This window comes from Ceratotherium simum, chromosome 33 (genome assembly GCF_057802395.1).
Source record: "Ceratotherium simum simum isolate JZ-2026a chromosome 33, ASM5780239v1, whole genome shotgun sequence".
NCBI lineage: Eukaryota > Metazoa > Chordata > Mammalia > Perissodactyla > Rhinocerotidae > Ceratotherium > Ceratotherium simum.
The window spans coordinates 12,543,491-12,564,491 of NC_141932.1; the positions used below are offsets into that span (position 1 = coordinate 12,543,491).

The 21,001-nt window shown below is 53.4% G+C and overlaps 2 protein-coding genes, 4 non-coding genes and 1 pseudogene across 8 annotated transcripts; all 7 read right to left on the reverse strand.

The window, feature by feature from the left end:
* On the reverse strand, positions 1-4,401 carry RPL13A (ribosomal protein L13a). Its single transcript, XM_087421360.1, has 8 exons — positions 4,314-4,401; positions 2,104-2,179; positions 1,606-1,671; positions 1,311-1,412; positions 1,024-1,109; positions 784-843; positions 322-444; positions 1-116 (listed from the first exon to the last, which is right to left on the reverse strand). The coding sequence occupies exons 1-8, from the start codon at positions 4,326-4,328 to the stop codon at positions 30-32; spliced, it is 615 nt and encodes a 204-aa protein (XP_087277486.1). The 5' UTR covers positions 4,329-4,401; the 3' UTR covers positions 1-29.
* LOC147912823 (small nucleolar RNA SNORD35) lies at positions 618-704 on the reverse strand. Its single transcript, XR_015549655.1, has one exon. It is a non-coding gene; the product is annotated as a small nucleolar RNA SNORD35 (small nucleolar RNA).
* LOC147912824 (small nucleolar RNA SNORD34) lies at positions 913-983 on the reverse strand. Its single transcript, XR_015549652.1, has one exon. It is a non-coding gene; the product is annotated as a small nucleolar RNA SNORD34 (small nucleolar RNA).
* LOC147912825 (small nucleolar RNA Z195/SNORD33/SNORD32 family) lies at positions 1,189-1,272 on the reverse strand. The gene has a single exon (XR_015549664.1). It is a non-coding gene; the product is annotated as a small nucleolar RNA Z195/SNORD33/SNORD32 family (small nucleolar RNA).
* LOC147912826 (small nucleolar RNA Z195/SNORD33/SNORD32 family) lies at positions 1,973-2,056 on the reverse strand. Its single transcript, XR_015549665.1, has one exon. It is a non-coding gene; the product is annotated as a small nucleolar RNA Z195/SNORD33/SNORD32 family (small nucleolar RNA).
* Positions 4,402-5,343: 942 nt separating the features above from the next.
* On the reverse strand, positions 5,344-17,365 carry FLT3LG (fms related receptor tyrosine kinase 3 ligand). 3 transcript variants are annotated; one of them, XM_087421363.1, is made up of 8 exons: positions 16,846-17,365; positions 16,462-16,528; positions 13,236-13,346; positions 13,003-13,056; positions 12,643-12,786; positions 11,917-12,055; positions 8,332-8,516; positions 5,347-5,607 (listed from the first exon to the last, which is right to left on the reverse strand). In XM_087421363.1, the coding sequence occupies exons 2-8, from the start codon at positions 16,492-16,494 to the stop codon at positions 5,398-5,400; spliced, it is 876 nt and encodes a 291-aa protein (XP_087277489.1). In that variant the 5' UTR covers positions 16,495-16,528; positions 16,846-17,365; the 3' UTR covers positions 5,347-5,397. The 3 variants fall into 3 exon arrangements, with proteins under 3 accessions (XP_087277488.1, XP_087277487.1, XP_087277489.1); XM_087421362.1 differs by lacking the exon at positions 16,846-17,365 and having other exon boundaries at positions 5,344-5,607; positions 11,917-12,001; positions 16,462-16,736; XM_087421361.1 differs by lacking the exon at positions 16,846-17,365 and having other exon boundaries at positions 5,344-5,607; positions 16,462-16,736.
* On the reverse strand, positions 6,145-8,319 carry LOC147912827 (large ribosomal subunit protein eL21 pseudogene; annotated as a pseudogene).
* Positions 17,366-21,001: the final 3,636 nt, after the last annotated feature.

A 21,001-nucleotide genomic window follows, 5' to 3' on the forward strand; every position in this document is an offset into this window, starting at 1 on the left:
TGAGAAATTAACAGTCAATTTTATTGGGCTCAGACCAGGAGTCCGTGGGTCTTGAGAACCTCTGTGTATCTGTCAATTTTCTTCTCCACGTTCTTTTCAGCCTGTTTCCGTAGTCTCTGTGGGGTTAAGAAAACAGATGAGGATCAGTGGCTGCTGCCTAGGACCACCTTCGTCTGAGGAACCCTAACCCACTCCCCACCCCAGGTTGAACCTGCAGCAGAACCCTTTGGGGGCAAACAAGAACCATCACATCATGAGCTATCACCTGCCAGGTGCTGCCCAGGAGTGTGGCACCCCCTCATCCCCAGCCCCTGCCCTCACCATGAGCTGTTTTTTCTTCCGGTAATGGATCTTGGCCTTCTCCTTCCTCTTCTCCTCCAGAGTGGCTGTAACCGCCTGGTACTTCCAGCCAACCTCATGAGCCAGGCGCCCTAGGTAGGCAAACTGGGGGGAGAGAGGGGAAAGAGTGAAGTTCTAAGGAAGTGGAGCCTGGACTGGGGCTCGCGGCCACGGGAGAGGGGCTGACAACCTGTCCTGGAGGACCCTGGGGGTCTACTATTCCAATTTTTCTCTGCAAGCTTAGATTAGACACCCACCCCTGTAAGGGCTCCCTGCCCCTCCTGGCATCAGCTAAGCCACTGGCATTATCGGCACTGCCCACAGTGGCATCCGCAGACCATCGTGAGAAAAAGCCATCATCTGCCAGTGTTGGGGACCTCAAGCTCACCACCCAGTGGGCCTGGGAGCCCCACATTAGACCACCCAGTGTACCCCGGAACTCACCTTTCGCGTGGGCTTCAGACGCACGACCTTCAGGGCAGCAGGAACCACCATCCGCTTTTTCTGTTAGAGAAGGAGAGGGGCTTAGAGACCTGGAGTGAGGGACAGATGGCGAAGAAGGCTGGCTGGGGCCGGCGTCTCAGCCAGTGCTGTTCTCATGAGGATCAAACAATGTAGGTAACTGTGGAACATCACGGACGCCGGGCCACGTGGATGCCACACAGGGGGCGTGGTCGAGCTCACCTTGTCATAGGGTGGGGGGATCCCGTCAAACACCTTGAGGCGGTCCAGGGCGGCCTGGCCTCGCTTGGTCTTGTGGGGCAGCATGCCTGTGGGCAGGGGGACAGCGGGCCTGCTCAGCGGGGCTCATGAGGACCCCCACCCTGCCCCACCCAGGCGGGCGGGCAGGCGGCCTCAGATGGTAGTGCATGTGGAGTCATCTCATGGTTGGGAAACTCGAACACGAGTGGGAGAATTCTCATCATGGGCCACCCACCCCATCACCACCGCAGTCCTCAGGCCCAGCTCACCTCGCACCGTCCGCCAGAAGATGCGGCTGGGGGCTCGGAAGTGGTAGGGGCCACGGGATGGGTTAGTGTTCATCCGCTTGCGCAGGAAGGCCAGGTACTTCACTGGGGAGAGGGGAGAGCGGGTGAGGCCTCACAGTCCCCAGGCAAACACTAAGTTCTCCTAGCCCACATCCACACTCCCAAGGGCCTGTTTGGGAACTCAAACTAGCACCTCCCACCACTGTGGGGTCCCATGAAGCCAGACCACCTCTCTTCAGTCAACCCTCTTCAGCCCTTCTCCTGTGCCCTAACTTACACTTGTTTCTGTAGAAATTGCCAGAAATATTGATGCCCTCACAGCGCACAACCACCACCTTCCGGCCTAGAGGGAAAAGAAAAATGAGGCAACCAAGGAGGGCAAAGTGAGGAAGCCACCCAAGGGCTCTGCCTACACCCACCCACCACCCACCTGCCCCGTTACCGCTAAGGACCCGGAAACGGGATCCTCCCGTGTGGAAGTGACCACAATGCACAAGGAAACCAAGTCCCTGGTAGGGGAGCCTCTGGCCCCAAGCCACAGAGCAGGAATTGGTGGAGCTGAATTCACGCTTAAGTTAAAAGTCAGCCCAACAGCAAAGCCTTTTTGATCCCGGAGGCCTCAACCCCAGGGACGGAGCTGCTGGCAGGTCTCAGAGCGGTGCATGGGGTTGATCTCATGGTCGTGAGACTCAAACGAAAGATGGTGATTGTTGCTCATCACAGACCTCTGGCCGGAGCTCACGTCCAGGGAGCTGTGAGCAGAGGGCAGACTTACCCAGCAGCACCTGCTTGGCCACGATGGCCGCCAGGCGGCCCAGGAGATGGCCTCGGCCATCGAGCACCAGGACCTGCTGGAGACGGAATGACAGGGCTCAGAGGTACCCACAGCTTTGAGTCCCACCCTAAGCTATCAATCACTGCTTTCTACTTGTTTCCAGGTGACTTATCCCGCATGGCGCTTCCTCTCGCGGTAGCAGACCTGGGAGCTAGAACCCGAGACTCACCTCAAAGATGAGGCTAGGAAAGCAAATGGTTAACTCAGGATCTCAGTCAGCTGGGTACCGTATCACAGAACTCCTCTCACATCCTGGCTGCTTGAAGGGCAGGAAATCTTATGCCCAGATTATAACTGAGGGTAAGAGGATGTGAACCAAGCCTGGCAACACTGATCATCCAGTTACAATGAGATACAAGCAGAAGCCTGACAGAATCTAATGCTCTTGTGATCTCAAAGGTAAAGCAGTTTCTAGCACAAACATCATGGCAAAGAAAACTGAGGTGCAGAGCGGGTGAGGCCAGTCAAAAGCCCACGGTGGCTCTGCTATGGACTAACTCTGCATCCCCAGGCGAACTGCGCAAACGCCAATCTTCTTCGGCAAGAAAAAAAGTCCCTATTTTTATGCTTATGTTTTGTGATGTCCGGAAGGCAGTGCAGAAGGGAAGAGAATCTGAAGCCAGACTTCCTGACAAGGTGACTGGCCAAAACCTCCACCTCTCTATCTTTAAGATGAAGGCAACAATATCTGCCTCAAGAATATCGTGACGTTAACTGATTGACACCAAACAGAAAGCAAACTGTGGCAGGCACACAATGAGTGGAGGGGCACACACTGCGAGATTTTTAAGACTTGCCTTGGTCTGCCTGGCTCCAAACTTGGGTTTCCTTCCTCAACCACACAGACTCATTACGAGAAACTCACAAAGACATCCTCCCTAGAACCATCCCCTCCTTTATACGTAATTAATTACATAAGCAGCCAGGGCACTCAGAGCTAAGCCTCTACTGTTTTCCTTGAGAGCCCCCAGGTGCTTAAGAACAAAAGATGACCCAGGCCCGGGGAGCCTATCATCACAAACCTCTGCTTCCGGCGGCAAGAGACCTTCAAGGCATCCATCAACCCCGGAAGGAAAGGAAAAGAGCAATTTGTCCCTGAATGCCCTGCAGGCAGGTGCTCCCTGGACCCACTGCGTAAGGTTTTGCACTGTCCCAGAGAAAAAATTTCCTTCCACCTTTCTAAGTTCTTCTGGCTGGCCTAAAAATTAAATTGACGTAACAGTAACAGGGAAAAAAAAATTTAAAGCTTAATAACACGAATACCTCCCATACACATGAGAGAGACTCAAAACAAAACCGAGTAACTTGCCAAAATCACCACCTTAATAACACAGCCAGCTAAAGACCAAGTTGTTGGGGATGGGGGCTTATGGGAGATAACCAGGAAAAACACAGTAAACAAGGGTAGAATTGTTATGCAGATTTAAGCTCATGCCTTCTCCACTGATAAATTTCTAGAGATTTCAAGTCATCCTCCTCTTCCTGGTACAGCGAGGAAGACATCATTTCAAATGGAAAAAATTCCCCTTATACATGTAAAGGTCTCTACGAATGGATAACTTCTAAACAGTTTTCAGAGCTTTTCCTGTGTCTGCAGTTTCTTACAAATAATCCTTATGCCAAAGAGACATATTTTCGGGTGGCAAATTCTGCACTCCAACAGCACCAAAATACCAAGAGCTGCAGAGAAACACCGATTAGCACTCCCACGTGAGGCTGAAGCCATCCGCACCTTGGGCAGGGGGGAAGTATCCCCCATTTTGGCCAGTCCTCGACTTCTCATCGCCCCCAGGCCGCCCGGCCGCCTTCCGCGTGCTTCCCCGGCGCTAGGGACAGTGGACGGGACCGATTCGGCCAAGGCCCGGCCAAGATCACAGTAAACGAGACCTAGTTTACAAATAAGTCTTCCTGTGCTGGAGGCGCCCAGCATCGCCCCTCGCAGAGGAACGAGGCCGCATTTTTGCCAGCCCCGGGCACAGAGGCCCAGCATCTCCTATTCCCTCGTTACGGATTCCTCCTACCCCCGAAACTTCCCATTTTGCCCAATTATCGAGCTCAAGTTACAAAACATACGTACAAAAGAAAAAGGGCCCCGTTCCCGCCCAGACGCCCCCGGCCCCACACCGCCCCGGCCCGCGAGGAGCCCGCACCTGCCCCTCCGCCATCTTCGGCAGCCGCCTGGGAAAGAAGGAAGTCTCGGCGCAGAGTTTCTTATCCCTGCAACAAGGGCGGCGGAAGTGACGCCACACGGGCTGCGCGGGCAGCTCTCTGTCTTTTCATTGGCCTAAGTGCCTTGCGCGTGCGCAGAGAGGCCCCTGAGAAGGCGGGTTCTCTTGTCACTGTCCAATCCGGTGTCCTTTCCGTCAGACCTAGGCGGCCATGGCTGTGCCGGGCGGGAGATCACGTGGGCGAGGAGGTGGCTGTGCTGGGGCGGGGCTGTCCCGCCTCGGCCGCCGTATTTTTGCCGGGCTGCTTGTCTCGCTCACGCGAGCTGGGTTTGCAAGGGGCAGCGCTTTTACCCCTCAAGTGACAGCAGGCTGCAGGGCACGTGGTGGCCCGCAGGGGGCAACCAGGCCTGCCCTTTAGCGCTCAGTCTAGGCTGAGATCTGGCTGCGGGTGCCCCTTCCTCTGCTTGCGACCTGGCCAAACCCCATGCCCTGTCTGGGCCTCAAGTGTCCCCATCTGTAAAAAGGTAGAGGTGGGCTTCCCTATACGATCTCAATGTATGGAGGAATGACTTCCAGATGCTTGAGCGTCCCCCAAAGGAGCTTCTCCCTTTCTGGACCCCAGGCCTTTGCTTCGGTTGTGCCCCTTGCCTGGGATCCCTTCCCCTCCACCCCCATCTTCTAGAATCTGGCCTGTCACAGTCCCAGCGCCCTATGGCTCCAGAGTACTATCCTCCAGAGAGCCTCCCTGATATCGCAGGCTGGGTCAGGTGCCTCCTCCGGGCTCCCACGGTGCCTGTGCCACCTCCATTAGAGCGTGTGTCATCCTGTACCAAGGCTCTCTGGGTCCCCATAGACCAGGAGCCCCGAGAGGGCTGGGCTGGTTCTGGCTCACGTCTGGGTCCCAGCATTGCCCTGCACTGGCTCTGGGCCCCAGGACGCCTCAGAAAACAGGTATTGAATGAAACATTGCATTAACGGAAAAACCAAGACTCAGACCCAAACTGCCCCATTCATACTCTGTCCCATCCACAGACAGGCCTGGCCAGCGTTGGTAGAAAAAGTTGATTTATATACAATTTCCCGGGGATGAGGGCTTTGTACAGAGAGGGGCAGGTGGGGCTGGGGCCGGGACTGGATGCTGGTGTTGCCTCCATCCTGGAGAGCGAGAGAGAGGGGCAGCACGGCTGGGGAAGGGACCAGTCTCTAGCTGACTTCCGCCGAGCTCCGGCTCTGTGTCCTCTGGCAGGTGACTGCTCTCTCTGGGCCTCTGTGTCCTCTGTAAAATGGGGTGATAGATGCGTCTGTCTCACCGGGGTGTTTGAGGATCCGTGGACAGAGGAGAGGAAAGCAGGAAGCTCAGGGCTCTGCACAGACTCGGTGTGGAAAACAACTCCATTCACAGCCAGCACTCGCTATGTGTTAGGGCATCGCTGTCCAAGAGAACTCTCTGCAATGACGGACACGTTTTCGATCTGTGCTCTCCACTACAGCCACAGTACCAGCCACGTGTGAATACTGAGCGCTCCACATGTGGCCAGTGCCACTGGGGAGCTGAATTTTTAATTTTACCTAATTTAAACTTAAACTAATAGTGTGGTTATTGGGCGTGGGAAAATAGGGTGACTCTCTCTTGTTCCTGGAACAAGGGGGATGGGAAAACTTCTCAATGTATTTCCTTTCCGCAAAAAAATTATAGTAAAAATTACTGTTCAGAAACACGTGCTGAAATGAAAAATCATTATTATTATTACCATTATTTTTTACAGTCCAGAGGTCTTTTATTTTTTTTTTTTACACCTATGATGCCATGAATTCATAGGGAATGGGTTCCAGTGGCTTGGTTCCTTTCCATTGGTTCTGGAAAAGTGCTGCTCTGGGTGGAGCACGCTGGCGCTTCAGCTGAAGCCAAGTACCCTTCTCTTTGGCTTCCTTCTTTTTCTGATCATTTTCCTTCACAAGTTTCAGGGACCTATCTTGGCTCTTTTAGTGCTTAATATGCTCAATATGGACATTAATTCTCTTGGCAAGAATCTTGCCCTTACCTTGTTTCTTTACGACAGGGCCAAGAGCATGCTGGGTAACACTGTAGACTTCCTGTTTTGCCAGGATAACATTGGTGGGGCATTCTTTTTTGAACAGCGCCCCCTCCCTTGATGTCTACAATATCACCTTTCTTATAGATTCGCACGTATGTGGCCAAAGGAACAATTCCATGTTTTCTAGAAGGCCTAGAGAACAGGCAGCGGTGCCTCTCCTCTTTCGCTGTGTGTCGGTCATTTTGGCAAATCACTGGAAGATGGTGGTTCCAGCCAAAAGGAAGGAAGAATCATTAAATTTAGAAACTGATCCTCCATCCAGTAACTGGAAAACTTCTGTATTTTGCGAACAACATACGAATCTGCTTTTGCAACTGTAAGTTTCATGAAATCTTAATACATATCAAGTATTTCTGTTAAAACTTTAGCGTCTGAATCGAGTTGTGCTGTGAGTGTAGAATCACACACTGGATTCTGAAGACTTGGTTTGAAAAAAATGTAAAACATTTCATTAATAATTTTTAAAAATATTGATGACGTAGAAATGACAACATTTTGGATACACAGGGTGAAATAAAATATTTAAAGTAACCTGTTTTCTTTTTATTAAAAAAAAAGTGTGGCTACGAGAAAATTTGAAATCACACCTGTGGCTTGTGTTCTATTTCCGTTGGACAGCGTTGCTCTAAGGGCTTTGCATGTGTCACTTCATTTAACCTCTATGGTAAAAGGACTATTATTAGAGTCTTTTGTACAAATAAAGAAACTGAGGCAGAAGAATGAGAGAAAGGCACAGAGGCTGGAACCAGAAGGCCCAGAGTAAAATCTTGGCTCTATCACTCACGAGCTGTGTGACTTTTGGCAAATTATTTACCTCTCTGTGCCTTGGTTTCAGCCTTTGTGAAAAGAGGATAATAACGGCACCAGCTTCTGGATTAAGTGAGTTAATTTGTAGAATGCCCCAGCACAAGGCCTGGTCACTGAGGCACTGTATGTATGAGTGATTACTGCAAAATGGCTCTTGTTAGATTCCTCTGGGCCCCTGAGGAACCCACTGGGCCTCTCCTCCTTCCTCCTCCCTGGCCCATTTGTCTCCTGCCCCCGCAGTGGTTCCCAGGTTCTTTTCTCCATCACTCGCCTCCATGGCTCGCTGCTGTTCTGGGCAGGAAGTCCCAGCTCCCCTGCCTGGCGTCTGAGGCCTACATTTTCCTGTGGCATTTTTCAAACCCCTACCCACACCTGCCCCAGGCTGGCTGAAGTTCCTGGAACACCCTGAGTTTTTTCCCACCTAGAGGGCTTTGCAAAGGCAGCGCCCCCCGCCTGCTCCAGGAAGCCACCCTCTCCCGGCTTGCAGACTCCTGTGTTCAAACACCTCCTCCGGGTGCCTCACGCCCACAGGTCCCCACGGAGCTCACTGTCCTTCCCTAATCTCCCTCTTCCCCCAGGTGCCCCACTGGGCCACACCTAGGGTCGTCTGTGCCAGCCCCCCAAACCCTGTGGGTCTCCAGCCCTGCCCCTCGTGATCCCTGCCCCCCGCCTCTGCCTCCACGTCTGTCCCCTCCTCTCCATCCTCATGGTCCCGGTTCCAGCTCTGGCCCAGGCCGTGCCCTCTCTCCCTGGACCCTCACCCAGCCTCCTCTTTGGCCTCCAGCCTCTCTCTTCCAGTCTGTCCCCATCATGGTCCCAGAGGGATCTTCCTGCATCCAGAGGTGCGCCACCCCTCCCCTGCTCACAGCCTTCCCGTGACTCCTCATGCCACCCGCCCGACACACACCCAGTCCAGGATCCTCGGCTTGGTGAAGGACTCACCAAGTCAGTGCTCCACGAGCCGCAGAGGCAGTACGTCCTGGGGACTGGGGGTGGGGGGCACCCGTGGCCCCCACGGGGTCAGCCGCAGCTGGGCAACTGGGGCCTCTGGCCACCCCTCAGCCCTCCCCACCCCTCTGCCCGCCGTGCCCGCTCACCCGCTCCCCGCGGCGGGGCGTCCTCCGCCTCCTCCTTCCCCAGTGCAGGCGCCAGGCAGCGGCCAGCAGCAGGAGGGCCACGGGCAGCAGGAGCAGCAAAAGGAGCAGCAGAGGGGCCTGACGGGCCGGCAGGGCTGTGGCCCCCAAGGCCCCGGGACTCCTCGGGGGCAGCAGGGTGGAGGAGTCTGGGGGGAGAGAGGAGGCTGGGTGACCCGGGAGAAGGGCAGGGCCAGGGAAGGAGAGAAAGCCTGTCTGGTGCTGGCTGTGTGACCTCGGGGGGGCTGCTCACCTCTCTGTGCCTCAGTCTCCTCATCTGTAAAATGGGGTAATCATTGTACCCACCTCATAAGGTTGTTACAAAAATGACATGAGTGGATATACAGAAAGTGCTTAGAACAGTGTCTGGCACATAGTCAGGTTGTATTTTATTTTCCAATTGGACAAATATATTTCTAGAGTTTATGTATCAATTTGTTTATTCATCTCCTTGCCCCAATAGTCTGTGAGCTCCATGTGGGCGACAGGAGCCTTATCTGTCTTATTTATCACCAGAACCTACTACTTAGTGATCGCTAAATACTACTATAATAGTTTAATTTACATAAATATTTGAATAAAATAATAAAACAATAAATGATACAATGTATGAAGCTATGATGGCCCATAAGGCCCCACCCGATCTGGCCCCCTTTGTTCCCCCTGTATCCTCATCCCTCACGCTCTCCCCCTCCCTCGCTCAGCTCCAGCCATAGGGGCCTCCTCACTATTCCTTGAACACGTAGGCAGGTTTCTGCCTCAGGGCCTTTCCACTGCCTGTTCTTATTCCCAACTTTCAGTGACCTTCCAGCCAGTCACCTCAAACCATGATTCCATCACCCCGTTTTAATTTGCCTGCATAGGCTTGTCATACTCAAATATTTTCCTGTTTATTTACTTGTTTACATGTTTATTGTCTGTCTCCTGATTCACATGTCAGCCCTACATGTGCACGGACTTGATCTTGTTCCGTGCTGTGTCTTCAATGCCAGGCACCAAGGAGATGGTTAATAAAACTTGGTTGAATAAATGAAGAGTCATAAATGTAAATACGAATGACAAATGAAGCTAAATAGAAGTGACAAAATGATTGGAAGTGTAGGGAGAAATTGAGAAAAATATAATTAGAGTGGGAGATTTTTTAATATCCCTCTCAGAACTTGACAGATCTATAGACAAATATAAGAAGGACAAAAAGACTCTGAGTAATACCATAAGGTTGACAGACTATATATACACAGATTCAACTCTGATCCTACCAAAAAAATAATCTATTCTTTTCCTAAGACCATGCTCAGTTACAAAACTTATTATATACTTGGCCACAAAGAAAACATGAATAAACTGAAAAAGTTGCGTTCTCACAGGGCATAGTCTCTCATCATATTGCAATAAAGTTATTTCATTTTGATACTTTAGCACTGGCCTGTCCAATATTGCAGCCACTTGCCCCACGTGGCTGTCAAGCATGTGGCCTGTGGCTGGTCTGAATTGAGATGCGCTGTCAGTGGAAAATACACACTGGATTCTTAAAGACTTAGTGGGAAAAAAAGGATGTGAAATAACTCACTAAATTAGTTTTTTAAAATATTGACTATGTATTGAAATGGTACTATTTTGGAAAATTGGGTTAAATAAAATTTGTGATTTAAATGATTAATTATTAAAAATAATTATTAAAATTAAATTCAGTGATGTCATTATAGAAAACAGATTAGTGGTTGCCAGGGGTTAGGGATGGAATTGTTAGGAGGCGGGGTCAAGTATCTTCTTTTTTTTTTTTGGTGAGGAAGATTGGCCCTGAGCTAACACCTGTGCCCATCTTCCTCTATTTTGTTTTTTTTTTTTTTTTTTTTAAAGATTTTATTTATTCATGTTTTTCCCCCCAAAGCCCCAGTAGATAGTTGTATGTCGTAGGTTCACATCCTTCTAGTTGCTGTACGTGGGACTCGGCCTCGCGTTGGACGGAGAAGTGGTGCCTTGGGGCGCGCCCGGGATCCGAACCCGGGCCGCCAGCATCAGAGCGCACGCACTTAACCGCTAAGCCACGGAGCCGGCCCATCTTCCTCTATTTTGTATGTGGGACACCGCCACAGCACGGCTTGATGAGTGGCGTAGGTCCGTGCCTGGGATCTGAACCCACGAACCCGGGCTACCGAAATGGAGCATGCTGAACTTAACCACTATGCCACTGAGCCAGCCCCGAAGTTAAGTATCTTGATTGTGGTGGCGACAATAGGAAGCTACCCATGGTAAAACTGCATAGATACACACACACACACACACACACACACACACTTTTAGGGGTTGAATTGTGGCCCTCAAAATTCCTATATTGAAGTCCTAACCCCCAGTACCTCAGAATGTGATCTTATTTGGAGACACGGCTCTTTAAATAGGTAATTAAGTTAAAATGAGGTCATTAGGCTGGGCTCTAATCCAATAAGACTGGTGTCCTTATAAAAAGGGGAAATCAGGACACAGAGAATGCATAGAGGAAGATGCCATGGGAACATGAAAATGGCCATCGACAAGCCAAGAAGAGAGGCCTGGAACAGATCCTTCCCTCCCAGCCCTGAGAAGGAGCCAACTCTGCCAATACTTTGATTTTGGACTTCTGGCCTCCAGAACTGGGAGACAACAAACTTCTGTTGTTTAAATCACTTGGGTTGTGGTAGTTTGTTACAGCAGCCCGAGCACTGACACACTGAGACACAGACACAGACACACACACACACACACACACACACACACACACACAAGCGAGTGCATGTATAACTGATAAAATCTGAATACGTTCTGTGGAGTGTGCCCATGTCAATTTCCTGGTTTTGATATTGTCTTATAATTGACGTCAACAGGCAAAATGCAACATTGGGGTGGCTGCGTAAAGGGTGCCCTGGACCTCCCCGTGCATTTCTTTGCATCTTCCTGTGAATCTATAATTCTTCCAAAATAAAAAAATCAGGGGCTGGCCCGGTGGCATAGTGGTTAAGTCCGCACACTCCGCTTTGGCGGCCTGGGGTTCCCAGGTTCGGATCCCGGGTGTGGACCTATGCACTGCTCATCAAGCCATGCTGTGGCGGCGCGTCCCACATAAAATGGAGGAAGATGGGCACAGATGTTAGCCCAGGGACAATCTTCCTTAGCAAAAAGAGGAGCATTGGCAATGGATGTTAGCTCAAGGCTAATCTTCCTCACCACCCCCACCCCGTGAAAAAAGAAAAAAATCAAACTAGTAACTTGCTAAAAAATAAAGAACATTAAAATTCCTGAAAAAAAGTGAATTCACTTTTTTTTTTTTAACTTGGCTGCTAGAAAATTTACACTTCAACATATGGCTCTCCTATTTCTATCACACAGGGCTGCCGTAAAGAAACGGGCAGGGACTGTTGTTCCCTTCTCAGAGATGGGTAAACTGAGGCCCAGAAAGGAGAATGAACTTGGGGGAACATGCCCAATGTCACGCAGCCAGTGGGAGGGGGTAAGGGGCTGTGAGGGTGGGAAGAGGGGTGGGTTGGGGGGCTGGGGGGTGCTGGAAGCCTTTACCCGGCTGACACTGCAGCTCCAGGCACCGGGAGAAATTCCGGCGGGTGATCCAGGGTTTCAGGGCCAGCAGCTGCTGTGAGGTGTCCTGCAGGAGGTGGGAGATGTTGGTCTGGACGAAGCGAAGACAGCTGGGGAGGGGCTGGGGGCAGGGGAGGGAGACGTCACCACCGCATCACCCCCGGCGTCTCAGGCCAAGGGCCTTCCCTGCCGGCAATGCCCAACAATGGGGCCCAGTGAGGCTGGGTCTCAGAGTCTGGACCCCTGATCCCCCTGGTTGCTAGGGGAAGCATCCTCAGCAACACCCAGCAACAGGGCCCAGTGAGGCTGGGTCTCAGAGTCTGGACCCCTGATGCCACTGGTTGCTAGGGGAAGCATCCTTAGCAACGCCCGGCAACAGGGCCCAATCAGACCTGGGTCCAGAGGGAGTTTAGATCCCCTCTTTCTCCTGGTTGCTAGGGGAGAGAACCCCTTGGCAACGTCCTGCAACAGGGCCTGAGAAATAAACTCAGAATTGACGCATCAGGCCCAGACCCTTCACCATCCTCTGGGGCCTAGAGAAGTGTTGTTTCCCAGCAATGGGGCCCCCAGGGAGACTGGGGTTCCAGCTCCTCCTCCCTTGGGTTGCTACTGTCAACAGAAATCTCCAGGGAGACCCACAGAGCTTGACTTCCAATCTCTAGGAAGGCATCTCGCTCCCCTCACTTGTCCCCCAAGTTCAGGGCTGACCTGGAAGGCACATAAGGTGACAAAGAGTATCTCGGTGTTGACATCCTCCAGAAGGTTTTGCATCTTGGACCCAGCCACGGTCTTGAGCCGTCCCATCCAGCGCTGGGCCAGGACTAGGCGCCAGAACGCCCCACAGAGCTCGTCCTGGGGAGGGACAACCCAAGTCTGGGCCCCGCGGGCAGCGGGGGCTGGGGCCTTGGATGCATGCGGCTGGGAGAAAGAGGGGCTGGGGGCTGGGACTCTTGGCTCCCAGGGGAGGAGGCGGCTGGGTCAGCCAACCAGCCTGGTTCCCTGAGGGGTGGTGCATTTGGAGCCTCTCCTTTCCACCTCCACTCCAGGCCCCGCCCCTCTGCCACTCACGTCTTGCAGGTTGGAGGCGACCGTGACTGGGTAATCTTGAAGCAGGTAGTCGGACTGCGGGAGAAAACAGGGTCAGGCCTGGCTGCAGACAGGAGGAAAGAGAGCTGTGGAGACCCAGAGAGAGGGGGACAGGGACCCGCAAAGACAGAGACCTAGACGGGGGGCACTCAGACCCAGTGACAGAACCTCCCCTGGGAAAGGACCGCGAAGGAGGATGGCAGCAGGGCCCTCACCAGCTTGCGGATGGTGGCAGTGAAGGTGGAGGAGATGGGGCTGTGGCTGAAGGAACAGTCGGGGGTCCCGCGGAGGCCGGGGCTGAGCAGCAGCAGCAGCAGCAGGGAGCTCTGTGGATGGGGGCGGGGGGCAGCCCACTATTGGCTCCACACCCCGTCTGGGCCCCCCAACCCCCTGTTCTCTCTCCCCTCTTTCTCGTTTCCCAGGGCTCATTCCACCTCTTCCTGGTCTCCGCCCCTCCTCCATCTGGCGCACCAGGTCCCATCTCTGACCATCCTTCCCTATTTTTCTCTCTGCCTCTTGTCCGCTGCTGTCCTGCCCCGTCAATCGCCTCTGTCCCATGTCTCTCCCTTTCCCCAGCTCCCCAACTCGGCCCGTCTCTCTCCGTGTCTGCTCACCTCTGCCCATCTCTGGCTCTCGGAACTCTTTTTCCACCTCTGTCCACATCCATTCCCCCTGTCTCTGACCATCTTCCCTCACCTCTGTCCACACCTCTTTCCACCTCTGTCATCTCCCTTCACCTCTGTCCATCTCCCCCACTTCTGTCATCTCTCCCACCTCTGTCATCCCCCCACCTCTGTCCATCTCTCCCTCCACCTCTGTCCATCTCTCCCTCCACCTCTGTCATCTCCCCACCTCTGTCATCCCCCACCTCTGTCATCTCCCCACCTCTGTCATCTCCCCCACCTCTGTCCACACCTCTCTCCACCTCTGTCATCCGCCCACCTCTGTCCATCTCGTCACCTCTGTCCATCTCCCCCACCTCTGTCATCTCCCCACCTCTGTCCATCTCCTCACCTCTGTCCATCTCCCCACCTCTGTCATCTTCCCCACCTCTGTCCATCTCCTCACCTCTGTCATCCCCCCACCTCTGTCCATCTCCTCACCTCTGTCCATCTCCCCACCCCTGTCATCTCCCCCACCTCTGTCCATCTCCTCACCTCTGTCCATCTCCCCCACCCCTGTCATCTCCCCCACCTCTGTCCATCTCCTCACCTCTGTCCATCTCCCCACCTCTGTCATCTGCCCCATCTCTGTCCATCTCCTCACCTCTGTCCATCTCCCTCACCTCTGTCATCTCCCCACCTCTGTCATCTCCTCACCTCTGTCATCTCCCCACCTCTGTCATCTCCCCACCTCTGTCATCTCCCCACCTCTGTCATCCCCTCACCTCTGTCATCCCCCACCTCTGTCCATCTCTCCCTCCACCTCTGTCCATCTCTCCCTCCACCTCTGTCATCTCCCCACCTCTGTCATCCCCCACCTCTGTCATCCCCCCACCTCTGTCATCTCCCCACCTCTGTCATCTCCCCACCTCTGTCCATCTCTCCCTCCACCTCTGTCCATCTCTCCCTCCACCTCTGTCATCTCCCTCCACCTCTGTCATCTCCCCACCTCTGTCCATCTCCCCACCTCTGTCCATCTCTCCCTCCACCTCTGTCATCTCCCCACCTCTGTCATCTCCCCACCTCTGTCCATCTCTCCCTCCACCTCTGTCCATCTCTCCCTCCACCTCTGTCCATCTCTCCCTCCACCTCTGTCATCTCCCACCACCTCTGTCATCTCCCCCACCTCTGTCCATCTCCCCCACCTCTGTCCATCTCTCCCTCCACCTCTGTCCATCTCTCCCTCCACCTCTGTCATCTCCCTCCACCTCTGTCATCTCCCCACCTCTGTCATCTCCCCACCTCTGTCCATCTCTCCCTCCACCTCTGTCATCTCCCCACCTCTGTCATCTCCCCCACCTCTGTCATCTCCCCCACCTCTGTCCATCTCTCCCTCCACCTCTGTCCATCTCCCTCCACCTCTGTCATCTCCCTCCACCTCTGTCATCTCCCCACCTCTGTCATCTCCCCACCTCTGTCATCTCCCCACCTCTGTCCATCTCTCCCTCCACCTCTGTCATCCCCCCACCTCTGTCATCTCCCCCACCTCTGTCATCTCCCCCACCTCTGTCCATCTCTCCCTCCACCTCTGTCATCTCCCCCACCTCTGTCATCTCCCCCACCTCTGTCATCTCCCCACCTCTGTCATCTCCTCACCTCTGTCATCCCCCAACCTCTGTCCATCTCTCCCTCCACCTCTGTCATCTCTCCCTCCTCTGTCCATCTCTCCCTCCACCTCTGTCATCTCCCCACCTCTGTCATCTCCCCACCTCTGTCATCTCCTCACCTCTGTCATCCCCCAACCTCTGTCCATCTCTCCCTCCACCTCTGTCATCTCCCCACCTCTGTCCATCTCTCCCTCCACCTCTGTCATCTCCCTCACCTCTGTCATCTCCCCCACCTCTGTCATCTCCCCACCTCTGTCATCTCCTCACCTCTGTCATCCCCCAACCTCTGTCCATCTCTCCCTCCACCTCTGTCATCTCCCCACCTCTGTCATCCCCCACCTCTGTCATCCCCCCACCTCTGTCATCTCCACCACCTCTGTCATCTCCACCACCTCTGTCCATCTCCACCACCTCTGTCCATCTCTCCCCACCTCTGTCCATCTCTCCCCACCTCTGCCATCTCCCCCACCTCTGTCCATCTCTCCCCCACCTCTGTCATCTCCCCCACCTCTGTCATCTCCCCCACCTCTGTCCATCTCCCCTCCACCTCTGTCATCTCCCCACCTCTGTCATCTCCCCCACCTCTGTCATCTCCCCCACCTCTGTCCATCTCTCCCTCCACCTCTGTCCATCTCTCCCTCCACCTCTGTCATCTCCCTCCACCTCTGTCATCTCCCTCCACCTCTGTCCATCTCCTCACCTCTGTCCATCTCCCCACCTCCGTCCATCTCCCCACCTCTGTCATCTCCCCACCTCTGTCATCTCCCCACCTCTGTCATCTCCCCCACCTCTGTCATCTCCCCACCTCTGTCCATCTCCCCACCTCTGTCATCTCCCCCACCTCTGTCATCTCCCCACCTCTGTCCATCTCTCTCTCCACCTCTGTCCATCTCTCCCTCCACCTCTGTCATCTCCCCTACCTCTGTCATCTCCCCCACCTCTGTCCATCTCTCCCTCCACCTCTGTCCATCTCTCCCTCCACCTCTGTCATCTCCCTCCACCTCTGTCATCTCCCTCCACCTCTGTCCATCTCCTCACCTCTGTCCATCTCCCCACCTCTGTCCATCTCCCCCACCTCTGTCATCTCCCCCACCTCTGTCATCTGCCCTCTCAGCTCTGCCCATCCTGACACCACTCTGCCTTCCCCCACCTTCTCTCCCTGGTATACGCACAGTTGGGCTCCAGGCTGGCGCCAGCACTATCATCTCGGCCGGGGGCCCCTCATGCCTGTGGCTGGATCTTGGAAGGGACAGAAGAGCAAGTCTCAGACCCCCACACCCCAGGCCCTTCCTCGTCCGCCCCTCCACCTCCCCGCCCCTGCCTCGGCCCCTTGATGTGGCTAGGTTTCCGCCTCCTACTCCCACGGGCTTCCTGCGTGAGCCCCAGTTACAGCGAAAGGTCCTCATCTCCCCTTCTAAGAACCCCAACGTCCGGTCCCCAGAACCCTCCCCAGGCCAGAGACCCAGGAGCCTGACTCCCATCCCTCCTCCCTCAGCCCCAGGAGGGAGACCCCGGCCCCGCCCCTCGGGACCCAGAGCCCATTTCTCCTCACGCACCAGGCTTGCCCCAGCTGGGTGTGGAAGGAGCCAGGCTGGGTGACAGCCAGAGATCGAAAGTGAAAGGGAAATTTGGAGTAGATGGTGAGCTGGGGTGGATGTGGCAGGGGCAAGGGGCGCCACCTGGTGGTGACAGCCGGGGGCTCACATGGCAGAGGGCGCTTCAGGGGGACTCGGGCCCACGAGGGCTGAGGTTGGGTTGATTCGGGGTGGGACAGTGAACGCGGGGCAGAAGCTCCAACCGGCTCTGTCTCCAGCTAGAGCCAATGCGCGCGGGGCAAGGAGGAAGGCACCCGGAGCCCTGTATCTTCGCTTTGAAACATGCCCCGCTGTGCAGCCAGGTAGGTGGCACCTTTGTCCCTCCAGGCGCTCAGGCCCAAAGCCTTGGAGTTGACTTGACTCTGCTCTCATTGCCCGTTGACAAGCCAGCCCATCAGCAGATTTGCTGAATGACTGTCAAAATGTATCCAGCATCTGACCACTTCTCACCACCCCCACTGCCATCACCTGGGTCCACCACCACCATCTCCCACCTGAGTATCACTGCGGCCTCCTCGTTGGGCTCCCTGCCACAGACCTCACGACCTCACCCCCAGGGTGTTCCCCAAGTCAGCTCATGCCGCTCTGCTCCAAAGCCTCCCCTGGCTCCCACCACACTCAGAATCAAACTCCTCACCATGGCCCACATGGACCTGCAGGACCTGGCCCTGTCCCCTCTCTGCCCTGGCCTCCTCGCTGTGCCTGAGGCAGCCACACTCCTGCCCCAGGGCCTTTGCACTGGCTGTTCCCTCTGCCTGGAATGCCCTGCCCCAGACACCCACATGGCTCACCCCCCCCCATTCAGGTCTTTGCTCAAATATATAGGCAAAGCCTTCCCCACCACGCTTTTTCAAATTGCACCCCCTCCCAGCACGCCCACCACTGCTCTCTCCCTTGTCACTTATCACCTTCTGACACACCATGCAGTTTACTTATCGGCTTGTCAGTTGCCCCCACTGGGACGTCAGCTCCAGGAAGACCACGGTGGGTGTCTGTTTGCCCTGCTGGATTTCCAGCACCTAGAACCAACCGTACCTGTGCTCGCTCAGTATTTGTTAAATGGATGAACAACTGCATCCCGGCCTCTTTCCTTCCTCGTTACTGTTGTATAATAGAGAACGCGTCTGCTCTTTGTCTCTGGTTCCTGCGAGACAACCGCTAAGCCCTTGGAATTTCCTGAATAAGTGATAGCGGTGTCTTGGCTATTCCTGGGTGGCCCCTGACCACACTTGAGTTTATGCTAATGAGGTGCCTGGTCAGAAGGAAGGGGGCTGGTCAGGCCAGAAAGACCAACCACGTGATCAGAAGGTTGGGGCTTTGAGGCACAGGGTGTCAGCCCAACTTGCCAACCTCCAACCTCCAACCTCCAGGGGAAGGGGAGGGGCGCTTGAAATTGAGTTTCATCTCAGCTTCTGTCTTCACATGACTTTCTCCTCTTCTCACTGTGTCTTCGCCTCTTCTGTCTCTTATAAGGACATGTCATTAGATGTGGGGCCATTCAGATAACCCAGGATGATCTTATCTTGAGATGCTTAACTTAATTACATTTGCAGAGACTGTTTTTCCAAATAAGGTCACATCCATAGGTTCCAGGGGTGAGGACGTGCACATATCTTTTTGGGGGCCATCATTCAACCTATGACAGTTCCCTCAAGGCTGTTTCCACTGCTGGGCCTTTGCACATGCTGGTCCCTCTGCTGGGAGGCTCTCCCGCCCCCACTTTTCTAGCCTAATCAGATCCTCACTGCCCTTCAAGACTCAATGCAATCACTGATCATCTGGGAAATGCAAATGAAAACCACAATGAGCTATCACCTTACACCTGTTAGAATAGGTATTATAAAAAGATAAAGATAAGTGTTGGAGAGGGTGTGGAGAAAAGGGAACCCTGTGTCCTATTGGTAGGAATGTAAATTGGGGCAGCTGCTATGGAAAACAGTATGGAGATTCCTCAAAAAATTAAAAATATAACTAGCATATGATCCAGCTATCCCACTACTGGGTATTTATCCAAAGGAAATGAAATCAGTATCTCAAAGAGATATCAGCACTGCTGTGTTCACTGAAGCATTGTTCACAATAGCCAGGAAGACACGGAAACAACCCAAGTGTCCACTGACAGATGAATGGATCAAGAAAATGTGGTACATACATACAGTGGAATATTATTCAGCCATAAAAAAGGAAATCCTGCCATTTGCGACAACATGGATGGACCTGGAAGACATTACGTTAGGAGAAATAAGCCAGACAGAGAAAGACAGATACTGTATGATCTCACTTATATGTGGAATCTAAAAAAGTTGAATTCATAGAACCAGAGAGTAGAACCGTGGTTGCCAGGAGCTGGGGGGTGGGGAAAATGGGAAGATGTCAGTCCAAAAGTACTATCTTCTACTTATAAGACGAATAAGTTCTGAGGATCTAATGTACAGTATGGTGACCACAGTTAACAATACTAGTCAATGCTGGTTTCAAGAATTGGATACTTGAGGGGCTGGCCCAGTGGCGCAAGCGGTTAAGCGCACATGCTGTGCTGCAGCGGCCCGCGGTTCACCGGTTCGGATCCCGGGCGCGCACTGACGTACTGCTTAGCAAGCCATGCTGTGGCGGCGTCCCATATAAAGTGGAGGAAGATGGGCATGGAATGTTAGCCCAGGGCCAGTCTTCCTCGGCAAAAAAAAAGAGGAGGATTGGCAGACGTTAGCACAGAGCTGATCTCCTCACACACACACAAAAAAGAATTGGATACTTGAGGGGCCAGCCCAGTGGCGCAAGCGGTTAGGTGCACGCGCTCCGCTGCGGTGGCCCAGGGTTCGCAGGTTCGGATCCTGGGCGTGCACTGACGCACTGCTTGGCAAGTCATGCTGTGGTGGCGCCCCATATAAAGTGGAGGAAGGGCCAGCCCTGTGGCTTAGCGGTTAAGTGCGCACGCTCCGCTACTGGTGGCCCGGGTTTGGATCCCAGGCGCGCACCGACGCACCGCTTCTCCGGCCATGCTGAGGCCGCGTCCCACATACCGCAACTAGAAGGATGTGCAACTATGACATACAACTACCTACTAGGGCTTTGGGGAGGAAAAAAAAAAAAAGGAAGAGGACTGGCAATAGATGTTAGCTCAGAGCTGGTCTTCCTCAGCAAAAAGAGGAGGACTGGCATGGATGTTAGCTCGGGGTTGATCTTCCTCGAGGAAAAAAAAAAAAGTTGATATTGGAAACAAAGAGAGAAAACATTTAAAATAAATAAATAAATAAAGTGGAGGAAGATGGGCACGGATGTTAGCCCAGGGCCAGTCTTCCTCAGCAAAAAGAGGAGGATTGGCAGATGTTAGTACAGGGCTGATCTCCTCACCAAAAAAAAAAAAAAAAAAAAAAAAAAATTGGATACTTCAGGGGCTGGCCCTGTCGCCTAGTGGTTCGGTTCAGTGCGCTCCACTTTGGTGGCCCAGGTTCGGTTCCCGGACGCGGACCTACACCACTCGTTGGCGGCCATGCTGTGGCGGTGACCCACATACACAATAGAGGAGGATTGGCACAGATGTTAGCTCAGGGCTAGTCTTCCTCGGCAACAAAACAAAACAAAACACGAATTGTATACTTGAAAGTTGCTAAGAGAGTAGATCTCAAGTGTTTTCACCACGTATATAAAAGGTAACTATATGTGGTGTTGTGGAGGTGTTAATTAACTTGATTGTGGTAATCATTTCACAATGCATAAGTATATTAAATTGCCACACTGACACCTTGAAAAAATCACGTTGTACAACCAAAATATATAGAATTTTTATTGGTCAATCATACCTCAATAAAGTCGGGAAAAAAACTCAACGAAGACTGCACCTTCCTTGGGAATTCCTGCCACCTCCCTCACCCTCACCTCACACACACACACACTCAGCCTGGGCAGGGTGCCTTCTCTGAGCCCCTAGCGTGCCCTGAGCTTCGTCTATTATCATAGTACATGTCCCCTTAGGTTATGTCTGTGTGTCTTTCAACCAAAGCTGAGCCTACCTCTCCTCTGCTCACAGACTCTCTGCGGCTCACTAGTGCCCTTGGGACAAATTCCCAGCCGCTGCTGACACCTTGATTTTAGCTCAGCAAGACCCACTTCAGACTTC

Coding starts and splice junctions, on each gene's coding strand:
- RPL13A (XM_087421360.1), bottom strand. Junction 1,413..1,605: donor CAATTTCTACAGAAACAAGT/GTAAGTTAGGGC, acceptor CCCTCTCCCCAG/TGAAGTACCTGGCCTTCCTG. Junction 844..1,023: donor TCCCCCCACCCTATGACAAG/GTGAGCTCGACC, acceptor CTTCTCTAACAG/AAAAAGCGGATGGTGGTTCC.
- FLT3LG (XM_087421361.1), bottom strand. CDS start 16,695: ATGAGGACCTTTCGCTGTAACTGGGGCTCACGCAGGAAGCCCGTGGGA. Junction 13,347..16,461: donor CGCCAGCCTGGAGCCCAACT/GTGCGTATACCA, acceptor CCCCATCCACAG/AGCTCCCTGCTGCTGCTGCT. Junction 8,517..11,916: donor GGAGCTGCAGTGTCAGCCGG/GTAAAGGCTTCC, acceptor CTCTCCCCCCAG/ACTCCTCCACCCTGCTGCCC.